The sequence below is a fragment of the Vidua macroura genome, chromosome 6, assembly GCF_024509145.1.
Source record: "Vidua macroura isolate BioBank_ID:100142 chromosome 6, ASM2450914v1, whole genome shotgun sequence".
NCBI classification, from domain to species: Eukaryota; Metazoa; Chordata; class Aves; order Passeriformes; family Viduidae; genus Vidua; species Vidua macroura.
Window position 1 is genome coordinate 24,319,586 of NC_071576.1, and position 12,952 is coordinate 24,332,537.

Genomic DNA, 12,952 nt, shown 5'->3' on the forward strand with positions numbered 1-12,952 from the left:
ACACCAAACATTCAAGAAATACATATTTAGCTCATATTTGTTGTTGACTATAAATCTGCACGATAAAAAAAAAATGCATAGGATTTGATGTGCTTAGGTCTTAACAAAAAATAAAAAGTTCACCTCATATTGCAGAACACTGAGTCCCTTAAAAGAAGCCCTCAAATGAAGCTGTACGCTTCTTCAATTCTGTGTAACTGTGTTGATTTGAAGTTGGCAATCTTTTCCTAAGTTCCTCATTTACTTTTGGATTAGCTGAAAATATAGAGGGTTATTAATATCAAGAAATAGGTTTCTGTCAATGAAGCCATTTCCCTACATATTGCACAAAAAGGTTCATAATAATTGCAGTATTTTAATAAGATATTCATATAGCAAGACATGAAGAAAATATGGTGTTTAATAACCTCTGGAGTATTTTAAAACATGTCTTAGGGCCTTAATGTGTCTAGTAATATACTATTTAAAACCATAATTTTATCCCTCCACAATATACAGTCATTCTTCCTCGCCATTTACCCAGCTAATGAATGCCAGCAATTAGTAAAATGTAATCCCATTGCACAATCATTTTAATGCTTTTAGCACTCAGAAAAGTAAACACCAAATTAATACTGCTCAAGCCATATCAGATCCTAGCTGGAAGCAAGCAATTATAGTTCAGCTCCTCAGGTGTAATTAAATGATTGGAATGATTTAGTTCCATAAATGCAAGTTAATTCATAAGCAAGCAACAAATATACTGGGAGTAATTACAAGAAACATTGACAGTCTAAGCAGGGCATGTGCCTTTCTGTACCTGATATAGGAAAATGCTGCCCTCTCCCGGAAATAATAGACTATGGCACAGGAAAAAATTATGACTGAAGTCAAGAGGCTCGTTTTACAGACTTTGCCTTCATAGGTGAAATAGGTTCTGTTGACTAATAGGAATTTCCTGGTTTAAACACAGAGAAAATAAAAAAAATGGCTGATATCAGATTAAGGTCATCTATCGATAAATGTAAAACAGGAAGATTTTTGGGGCTCTCTAGGGTGTGCCAATTAACTAATTAAAAAAAAAAAAAAGTTAGGATACAGAACAACAAAATATTCCAGACACCAAGTATTTAAACTGGTTACTCTGAACACAAATGCTGCACTAGGTAGCTGACTTGTGTACAACATTTCCTTGTCCTTCAAGATTTACCTTTATAGAAGGTACCTTGAACATAAGATATTTTTAGAACCAAAACTTATTGAACTATCATTATTCAGTGAGTGTTAAAAGTCAGCATTAAAAAAATGATCAGAAGTGGCCATTAAGGTTTTCACACAAAGAATCATCAGAAAAGTTGAATACAATTATTATAAATCCTTACTTTCATTTGAAGACAATCTGCTAATAATCAATCTGTGCATTAATGAGAGCAAATTAAAGCTGGAGATTAAAATAAAGTGTACTGGCAGACCAAGAAAAAAATTAAAATACAAAATGAAACCATAACCCAAATGCTAGAAGTAATTTTAAATCTAAATTCCTTATTCACTATTTATTTATCCACCTTGTGCTAAAAAAAAAAACTAGTATAACTACTAGGACACCATGAAAGAAAGTGAAAATAAAAAAGAAAATGTCCCCATCGGTTGAATATAAAATGCAACAGACACATAAAATTAACAGTTAAGTACAATAATGAAAGAACTCTAAGACCTAACTGTTTTGCCATCTACAGAAATAAGAAATGCTTCCAAATGCTGCATATAGCAGCATGGAAGAAAAATCACACACTGTGGTCAGTATGTATCTGTTTTCCACACAGAGAAACTGTAGGAAAGCTGATTCAGAAGCACTTGATCAATGTAAAAGCTTTAAAACTGTTCTTTACCAACAGCACTTTGGCATAAAAATATTTATTTTTTCCAGATCTTGGTGTATTTCAAAACAAACCCAAGCTGTACACAAATACCTTTGGTATTACTTTACTTACTGTGGAAAAGAAAAAAAATATTTTAAGAAGTCGTATTATTAAAGTTTAAAATGTACTGCACATTTGCTTTGCCCTTTGATGTCACAGTCCTATTTTTCTATTCAAATCTTGTACACTGTAAGTTAATTGCTTTTGGAAACTACTTATTATTCATGTAAAAATTAATGTGCCAATGTGTTTAAATCCTTTTAAATGACCATTCATGCATCTTTCTTCTTTAAGTACCAATGAAATCTGTCAAAGATATCAATGCAAGATGGTCTTAGACAAAGTTCTAATATAGATTTTTTCTGCTAACATAAGATTTTCATTTTCGTCAACTTTACTTAAATTCCATTAATTTTTTAAGCTGCTTTTAATAAATTCACAAGTAAAAAATTTTAGGCTCCATAGTCTGTCATTTGTGTTCCAGCTGACTTTATGAATATTAATAACAGTGTTATCCTGATTAAATAGGCTTCATATAAAATCCCTGTGAATCCTATAGCTCAGACATCTCATTTTTCCAACTCTTTATGAATTTGGATTCAGACATTAAACTGGAAAAAACCTTAAAAACAGATTCAATGGTACATTGGTGTACCTTTAAGCAAAAAATTAGCTGTTCTAATCATTCAAATAATTAAAATTGATAGAACCACATATTGAGATTTCAGGCTTTCTGTACACATGCAACATATTTTAACTCTAATGAAAACATCAACATTTCACAGACAAAGGATTAAGAATCTATTATAAAATAATAATACCTGTCCTAATGCTTACCTTAAACAAACAGATGATATAATCTTAAATCTTCATACATGGAGTGCTGATTTGGAGAAGTATTTTCCAAAGAGAAATTAGTGGATGCTTAATTACATAAGCATACACATGAAATACATGAACATTCTAGTTTACCACAGGAGCCCAGTGAAAAACAGCATTAACTATTAAATGGTTCATACTTCAGGAAAACCAACCTTTTTCTTAAGAATATAAAATTGAAACACACAGGAAATACTAATATTATCCTAGGAGACCCATGCAGTCTCAGTTTCAAACTGTTAACTTCTTTCCATGCTTCTATGTTTGAATTATTTACATCTATGACAGACAAAAATGGAAAATTAAGCTCACTGCACTGCCTTCACTTTTTTATATAGTGCTAACTGTAATGACTATTTCCTCATTCATTCAGGAAAATATTCTGCAAAAACACCATTAAAATACTTTGCTTTTCAGTACCTTAGAATATGAATGGATTTTAGGTGAAAAAAAATCTAAACAAAATAACAGCTTGTTCAAAAGGATAGCATACCAATCCTGGTTCTAATTATTCATAAACGCAAGCACTTAGAGGAATTAATAAAAACAAGAGGTATATAAAAGTAACATATATCTGCAAGACAGAAAGCATACAGTGCTTTACTTGTGCAGTTTCAAATGGTTTTTATTACAGCTGTAGCAGTATTTCCACTCTCTGAGGCAAAAACCCCAACCTCTTGAGTGTCTGCAGAGTAACAGACACTGTACAAAGGAGCACCCCATGGTAACTCCAACCCCACAAGAGCACCACAGCAACCCTAATGCCAGTGCATTCTCTCCCTGGGCAGGACTGAGAAGTCCATCTTCTGAGCTGGAGGTCAGTTACTGAGTCCCCTCCTCAGGAACAGAAAGACTGCTGGGAGCACTCTGTATGGAGACCCAATGACTGCAAACCCCCATTCCTTGGTCTTGCCTTGAAAGAATTTGAAGTCAACCACTGAATCATGGCATCAGCTGCTGGGACAGGGTGCAAACGTTTGCTGCTCGTGACCAAATTCACCCATTCTTCACAAAAAATCCTCCAGTCCTGGAAGAGTTTTTCCACACAGAGGGCTATCCCACCTGCCCCACCTCTGATGGGACAATAGACCAGATCCCACTACTCCTTGGAACAGCACCAAACCTGTTTTTGTCTCCCTTAGAGATACAGCTAACAGTTGCCATTGACAGTGCAGGGATGAAATACCATATAGTTTATGAAGAGAATGAATTTTAGCATTATTCCCATAAGATTAATTAGACTGGCAGAATCTTCTAAAATATCCTGAAACGTTTTGCCTTGGGGCACACAAAACTACAAAAACTAACTTAGGAGGGTACTCTACACAAAAACCAGTTACCTTCTCAAAGCATTTCCCCAGGGAACAAACAGACAGTTTTCTTAGCCCAGGTGGATGTCAAGTCTTGATTAAATGACACACTCCTTTAAAAAGAGTCACATTTCCTCCCCATCTTAGGAAACTTTATGGCACATCAGGAATCTAAGGCAACTCAAAGTAAGTTAAAACTAGTTTTGGACAGTTACAAAAACACTAGTGAAAGGATAATAGAGATAACCAATTCAAGTATTTTTTACAAGTGGAATAATACTCATCTGTTAGATACTTAAAAGCTGTGAAATAAAACATACTTTGATTATAGAGATACTTATTTTATTGTATTGTATTCTATTACTTACATATACTTTTAAATACAAGTAGTTCATGCAAAATATTCTGTTTCTTTTAAAAAGAATATAAAATATAGACAAGTGGATTAACTTTAAAATGGATGAATGTAGCATGAATATTATTTCAAATTTGTAAAATCTCACATCTTTAAAAAGACTTCAAGATTTTGGTTAATAAAAGTAACTTCATTATCTGGAAGCTTGATAAAAACATTTTCCCAGAGGGCAGAGTGAAGCTGTTATCCCTGGCTTTTCTTCCCTGCTGATTCTTGACCCAAAAGGAGATAAGACATATGCAGTTGGTTTCAATTAACCTATATAAATAAAAAAAAAACATGAAGAAACAGGGGGCAGATAATTTTCCTCTGTTGCTGCAGCAGTTTCTTCATATTGTCACTACAAAATTTGCACCTGGTGCTTTTAATGATGGCATACTGTAAGCCAAAGAGCACTTATTGTCTTTGTCACACTTTTGACAAAGGCACAAGAGGAGGCATAAAAATGCATAAAACTCACTGGTTTATAATAGGTTTCAACTATTCCTAAATTAAACTTAGTTGGATAAAGGACAGGTACTTTCCTCTTTATTTTTTCTCCCTAACTTGAACTAAGTGTCTTTAAGGGTCAATTCTCTCTCTGTGCATCAGGAAATGTTTATGTGCATATTAGCTCACCAACAGCCCCCTATCTCTTCTGCTCTCTGATATATTCTCATTTCCACATTAACAATCTTAATTTGTATTTTATTTACTAAATCATCTTCAGCCTGTTCTGTTGTCTTCTTCCCCAGTTTTTAGCTGTCTTTTGTCCTCCAATTCTTTTCTTTTTCTTTAGTTTTGCCTTCTCTTTGACAATACATGCCTTTTACTTTCCCCCTGCCCACCACCTCTTTGAAATGCAAAGAAAACTGTAGAGAATCATGTCAAAGACTGTCTCCCTTTTTTCGCAGCTTTTCTCGTCTTGCTGTGCATTCTGTGAAGCAGCTTTCTTCTGTGATGCTCTAACTAACATTCTTTTCATTCTGGTAATAAAACCATGACATACTTTTATCAGGTGTGAACAGCCAAATCATTTACCCATCCTTCAATTTTGTTGTAAACTCTTCACTGGCCTTAAAACTCAGTATTATGTATCACATTATATATTGTTATAGACAGCCAGATCTCCATTTCTAAACATTTTACAACCAGATTGTAATTTCCGTAGCCTTTACAGATAGGAACAAACGTGCATTTTAAACTAGCTGTTGTCTTATCTGGAGCCAAAATAATATTTCAGTGGAATCAGCACTAGTGGTAAGGACTACCTGTGTAGTACACTCTGTTGACAGGATCATAGTCAGCAGACAAAGGGAAGTTATTAAACCCCCCTATTTGGCTCATCTGAAGTGCTGTATCCTGTTTGACCTGCTCATGGTTATCCTGAGCTAAGTCCAGTAGGTGATTCAAGATGATTACGGTCTGCAGGACATGAATTATGAGGAGTTTGCAAGAGTTTGATTAGTTGGTTTTAAGGAGAAAAGGCTAAACAGGGATTTTATTGGGTTTTAGCTGTCTCGTGAGCAAATATAGAGAAGACACAGATCCTTCTGAGAGACAAGCTGTAACACAGAAAACTCAAGAGTTATGGGTAAGAGCAAATTTTTCACAGTGAGGAAGGTCACTAGAACTAGTTGCTTAGAAAGGTTACAGAATCTCTGTAGCTGGATATGGGCAAAAGTCATCTGGATATATCAACCAAATCTAACTTTGGAGATTGCCCCATTCTGAACTGGATGATATGCAATTCCTGCCTACCTATTTTGTTATTCTAAAGATTGCAACAAAATAAACCCACCAGAACTAGAATTCCTGTAACAGAAAAAATACTAGGTTGCTTTCTGCTTTGCAGGTTAGGTCAGTAGAGCCCCTGACCAACCAAGAGCCAAACAGCATTGAGACACAACCAAAGACCACCCACGTGGCAGACAGGCTAAATGCCAACAGGGAGGAAACAGTGCAGCAGCAGCATGTGCAAAGCATTTTGAGCCCTACTGGTCTTGAGCAACAATTCTCTTCAGTTTACTACATGACTGGATGATTTGGCATTAGGCTAAATGTCAAATATTGGTTTGCACATCATCCTTCACTAAACCAAAAATGGACCACTGATACAGTTATTTTACCTGTCTTTCTGAAAGCTCTGGCCTCAAGCCCCACAAAATCCATCCTTTCCCCAAACTTGTAAAAATGTTACTGTGACTAAAGAGCTCCAAAGCTAACTATGGAAATTATTCAAGAAACATGAGTCTACAGTGCTTATGTTTGCAAAATTAATTGTACAGTATATTCAGTATACTGAAATTCCCAAATCCCCAAATCATAATTTCTTTTATCACAGAACTAAGTTGCTAGCCCAGATTTTACCATAAAAGCAAAAATAAAATCACAAAACATGATATGCACATGAAAATGTGAAGTAGTAATTCAGTGCCAAATTCAAAAACTACTAGTACAAGTAATAGCATTAAGCAGAAATTATGTCTTCTGCCAAAAACATTCCAATTGTTTGGCTGCCTTGACAGAAAGAAGTAAGACTGAACAGGGACCCAATGAAGAAAAGCAGCAGAGAAGCAGAGGAACTTGATTCATCCAGCCAACTCACATTTCTCAAGGTACCTTCAAATAGCACCATTTTTCCTGACAGTAAAAATAAAAAGCATAAAGGCAACAAACAGTGTGGATATTGGAGCCTGACCAAAAACTGTCATGAACACTGAACATGCAGAGGCCTGTCAGAAATGTGCCAACCTTTCAAGATTCAGTCCTGTACGTGGGGACTGAGAAGGGCCTGTTGGTTTCCTGCAGGGAAATACAGACCACCAGTTATGTATCTGTCAGGCTGTTTTAGACAGCACGAAAACACAGATGCGCCCCCACCGCTGTCATAAAGCAGCAAATCCAGTGCACTGGTTCTGCCCAAATTATGTAACTGCCCCAATTCTATAGTGTATGCCTCAGCTACAGAAAGGAATCACATCACCTGAAATTTCACAAGCTAAAAAGCTCAGAAATAAAATAATGCTGACTCCACATTAGCCCTATTTATTCTTTACAAGCAAATTAACTATCCTTTTCTTAGATAACTACCTGAACAGAAAGCTATACTTCAACTACAAGTGTAATTGCTCCCTTAACCATGCTTGCTCAGCAGTAAAAGCACAGAAACATAAGAGAGTTGCTCAGGTGTGAACACATACATTTCGACTCAATAACCATACAGCCTTGCCTGAACTTCAGATTTTCTTTTTTCTTTAAGATTTAGCAACTAGATCCAGTACATAATGCCTTCACTGGCTATGAATAGCAACTTCACCCTTTGTAAGCAAGAAGTGGAAGTTACAGAGAAATGGCAAACTTCAGGATGTGTCCAAAGAAGAGCAATGAAGCTGGGGAAGGGTCTAGAGCACAAGTCTTATGAGGAACTGCTGAGGGAGCTGTGATGCTTAGCCTGGAGAAAAGGAGGCTGAGAGAAGACCTTATTGCTCTCTCCAACCTGAAAGGAGGCTGTAGTGAGGCAGGGATCTGTCTCTTCCTGCAAGTAACAAGCAATAGGTCAAGAGGAAATGGTCTCAGGTTACATGAGAGAAGGTGTAGATTGGATAATAGGGAAAATTTCCTCACAGAAAGTTTTGGCAAGATTTGGAACAGGCTGCTCAGGGAAATGGTGGAGTCACCATCCCTGGATATATTTAAAAGATGTGTAGATGTGGTACTAGGGAATATGGTCTAGTGGTGGTCTTGGCAGTTCTGCATTAATGGTTGGACTTGATGATCTTAAATGTCTTTTCCAACCTAAATTATCCTACAATTTTACATTTGCTACACTCCAACAACAACATTTCTGAGCATTTTCAGCACTTAGGCATTGACTGTGTGCTTTACAATATGCTTAACATGCATGATATATAGCATGCCTTATGTGCAGTTGCTTATTTAGGTATGATTACTACGTTAGTGATTTTGGAAAATTAATCCAGGTGCTTCCCTGAAATTTATTGCAATATCAAAGAAATCTGAAAACCAGCACAATTCAAAACAACAAGCTACACATTCAGAAATTATCTTGGACTCCCAGAGAAGAATAAGATATTCTGAGGTGGGCCAAAACTCAGTGAGAACCAGAGATGCCTCAGTGAAATAAATCTGTTGAGAATGTCCAGAATTTAAATGTAAGCTAATGACTGAAGAGGCTAAACCTGCAAACATTCAGCACCATAGCAATTGCTCCACTGTCTCCTGATGCTGCACCAACAAGGAAAGGTACAGGATTAAAAGGAGTCACCACAGACTGTGAATCAGTGCCAGGCAGTTGAAAATCACAGAAAAACAAGCAAGTAACAACAAAAAGAAAAAAAATTAAAGGAAAAAAAAAGAGGCATTAGCTGAAGTTAGATTATCAGTCACAAAACAGATATTTCTGACAGTGGATCAATTTCTCTGCCAAACTTTAAGAAAGCAATGCAAAACATAATCACATCTGAGGCTACTAATCAAACTGCTGCATTTTTTTTTTATGTCAGGGAAAACATCATATTTATCCTTTAACTCTTGTTCAGAAAATATCCAAAACCTTCTCTCAGCTGAAACATACAAAAAATAAGTCAACTTCACCCAGTAGGCAGGAAATTCCTGCTGTGAAAAAAAAAAAAATCTGTCTAAAATGTTAAAAGTTACAAACAGTGGAAAACTTAGTTACAAAAGGTCTTCCAAAGTAAGGTGCAGAACAAATTTAAACACAACCAGAAATGTCAGAACACACAGAATGAAAACGATGTCATTTCTGCTCCTTTTCAGTCAATGAAATAGTCCAATTTTTTTTAATTTAGTATTTGAATATATGGATAATTCTCATTCTTCAATCTTTTGCTTATTTATAATGATATGCAACACACAGAATGAAGAAGCTGGACAAATATGTTTTTAAAAGACCCGAATTTGTTCACTGGGTTTTGAAGAAAGCGCTTTTTAAACCCTGAGTAAGCACATTATTCAGCCAAAACCATGAAAGTGATTTACAGTGGAGAAGCCTGAAAGAATTCCTCTGAGAATATAAACTACAAAGAGTTTCATATAAGTTGTGGGTGACACAACTGAGAGAAAAACTTCTTAGGGGTTCTGAGTCTTAATATCAGATTCTCTCCACACAGACAAATGGAGAAAAAAATCCTAGAAAAATTAATGACCTAGGATTATCTTGCAATTTTCAGCAAAATTATTCTCTTTGGTTTTTTTTTCTCTTTTTTTTTTTTTTTTTTTTTTTTTTGTAAAAGAAAACAGATGGATATTTTATTCTTTTTTGCAAGTTCATTCTATATTCCAATACCTTGCATTAATTATTCCTTGATTCAACAAGATACATTCATGTTTTCATTGCCAAAACACTAGAGCTGAGACAGCAGCTGAATATTGGCCCCAGACCAGTTATTCCTGGGTGTAGCAAAGGAGTTCTAAATCCACTTACTAGAGGAAGGAAGAAAAAGCCTTCCTTAGTACTTCTGAAAGCCAGGCTCATTTTGATGGCTACTTTCTCTTGCACATAATTGTGCTGAATATTTTGAGGCTTCTTTGTCAGATGTTGTAGTTATTATGTATTTCACTGCTTGGCATCACTAAAAGATAAATAGAAATCAAGACTCCATAGCTATAGCAGTGTAGATAAAATACAAGATTTTTAAAAAGCTCAAATACTCAGAATAATTCTGAAGATATTCCTGGACATTGTGAAGTTGCAAGATTTGCAGGCTACACAGTTTTATCTTTGCTTTTTACCCTTTCATGATGAAGGAATACCTGACAAAGTTAGGAATGTGCACTACTAGGACATCTGTGCCTAATCATAACATTAAGAAAACTCCTAAATAATTTCCTATTTCACAGTCCAACTGAGAGGAAAAAAGAAAGTCTTCTGAAATATTTTTTTGAAACTCATTATAAATGAAAGCAACTTTTTTTAGTGTTGTGCTTTCATAACTCCTTACTGTCAAAGGCAAATCTTAACATGTCCAGACTTAAATGTAAAGAAAAAAAGGAAAGGCATACTTTTTCTGGTATAAGTTATGACCCTTTGACACTGCTTTCAGTGGTCTTCAACTTCTTTTAATTTCTTCCAGACTTTAAAGCCAGAATATCTAACCAGTTATTTCTGTTCATATTTCTGCTTATCCAAAGAACGTATTCCACCGTCTCAGTTCTTCAGCTGGACTGTGCATCTGCTGAGCAGTCTGGTTTGGGAAAGGAGGTGTTGTGAAAAGGTCGCTCTTTTTCCAATAATTTGCTGTCTGCCTGAAAAGAGTTAAGTGAATTCAATTTACTCACCACACTGAACTTTACTGAGGTGTAAGATTATTTTTGTTTTTTATCAAAGATACTATATATAAACTAAACCTAAGGAAAAGGTAGTTCAGTATTTATAAGGTTTTCCACAGTGCTTTCAGGAGAGATTGAAAAAACACACCTACATTCAGACATCCATTAATAGACACCTCCCTAAAAACCTGTTTCTCAAGACTTTTGAGAAGTCCATAATGAGACCCCATAATGATCAAACTCATGCTCTGATCACATCTTTCTTTAATCAGATCAGCTAAAGGTTTTTTCCAAAACATTTTTGATAACATCTGATATTTTTAATGAACCTCTTTGTAACTGGAGTTTAACATTAATCTGAATGAATTTCTATAGAATGTGGAACAAAATTTTCTTTTATTTACCGTATAATTCCTGTATTACTAAACAGTGACACTTTCATACATAATTATATTCTACAGGATTACAGTTAAAAAAAATCCACCACTGGTTTTTATTACATGTGGGATTTTTAAGAGCTGAAGATGTACAGATAATTCTTAATTTCTCCAACCTCTCTAATGACCTGAATGGCTGTATTATTGGAAAGAAAGTGTCATATGTTACACTAAAGAAGTTCTCAATAAAGTACCTAGTTTGATTTTTTTTTAGTTGTTGTTAACTTTTGAGGTAAATTTGGATACAACTGGAGGGGAACCTCACTATGAAAGCAGCCTATGTTATTTACAGTAAGTTTTCTCTCTAGTGCAAGACAGTGAATGTTTGCCAAAAGAATTGTACATTCATGAGGGTTTTTGAAATATGAAAGATACTTTTAAACTATGAAGAGAATTATAATTTTTGCCTAATATTTAGTAACCTTCAGATACTGTAATTCCACTTCAGATCCTGGAAAAACATTCTGGAGACAAATATTAGTCTACCACTGGATCGTGAAGAGGAGGAACAAAATTACATTTCAAGGGGAAACTGTTTTAATTAGAGTTACCTTGTACACCTGCACAGCAGTCACCTTCAGTACATTGTGCGAAGTGTTACACCCCACAACTCTGTTTATTCTTGCTACCATCAAATTCTGAGTCCATAAAGCAAGAAGCTTACGATTGCTCCCAGGCATATTTAGATCACCCTCCATTTATGCTGCTGTAGTGCAGAAAACTAACTTAAATACCCTTAACTGGTTGATTGTACATGCCACAACAATAGTCTCTGGAAACACCCATGGCACCCTAATCCATAACCTTTATGACAAAGGAATCCTTCATGGATGCTTCATTCTTTTACATTTCAGGATACATGAACCAACAGGAGGACAGGGTCCATTACTGCCCTTTTACAATTGCATTGAATCAGAAATGGCCTCACTATGATCCTGAAAGAAATCCAATTCTATCAAAAAAGGAAGGTGAATCTATTCTCACAGGTAGCTCTATTTCTGTACAGCTCTTTCTGTATCTGTACTTCTGCAGTCTAATCAATTTTCAGCATTTGGAAAGAAAGCTTGATTACATGGAAGCAGACCTCAGCAATCTCATCACCAGCCCAGCAGATGAACGCTGCTGAGCTACTCCCTGTGCAGAGGCTTATCAAGCACTATTCTAGAACTCATGGTTGTTAAACCACTCAGCATGCAAAATCATTTACCCTGAATCCTACCTGAGAAATCAAAGATCAGATTCTGACCCTGCAGCACTGGCCCTTCCTTTGCTGAAGCAGAATAAGTTGCAAGCTTATAAAAAACTTACAATTCTGGAAGAAAACAAAAGACCATTTGTAATGCCAGCACTTACCTAGAAGAGCTGCTCAGTGACACCAGTTCCTCACCCTATAGATGCAGAGTCACTACTCACTGCCACAACTCTCTGACGTAATCTAACTTGAGTAACAGTGCAAATTCCTGACCTCAGTGACACTGGTACTTCGACAGAAGCTCAAAAAAGCTGGACTCTGTAAAAAGCAACAAGTGCAGAACTCCTTGCTGCCAAATAAAGCCAGCTGATGAAGACATGTTTTGGAAGTCACCACTGGTGAAAAATGTCCAGCTTGATGAAATACTTGTCAGGTCTAGTAACACTTTTTTGTGAAGTGGATGCCATGTCAAGGACTCTGTTTCTTATTGTCCCAGGACTCAAAAGCTCCAATACACCACACATGAAAAA

The 12,952-nt window shown here is 35.8% G+C and overlaps 1 protein-coding gene across 1 annotated transcript in view; it reads right to left on the minus strand.

The window, feature by feature from the left end:
• The window catches only part of MIPOL1 (mirror-image polydactyly 1), a 182,985-nt gene that overhangs the window by 152,396 nt on the left and 17,637 nt on the right, over positions 1–12,952 (minus strand). Inside the window, exons 2-4 of the mRNA XM_053981400.1 lie at positions 2,736–2,781; positions 800–937; positions 124–255 (exon numbers count right to left, since the gene is read on the minus strand). Of these exons, the coding sequence (XP_053837375.1) occupies positions 124–128 (5 nt within the window). The 5' untranslated portion in view covers positions 129–255; positions 800–937; positions 2,736–2,781. The remainder of the gene's footprint in view (positions 1–123; positions 256–799; positions 938–2,735; positions 2,782–12,952) is intronic.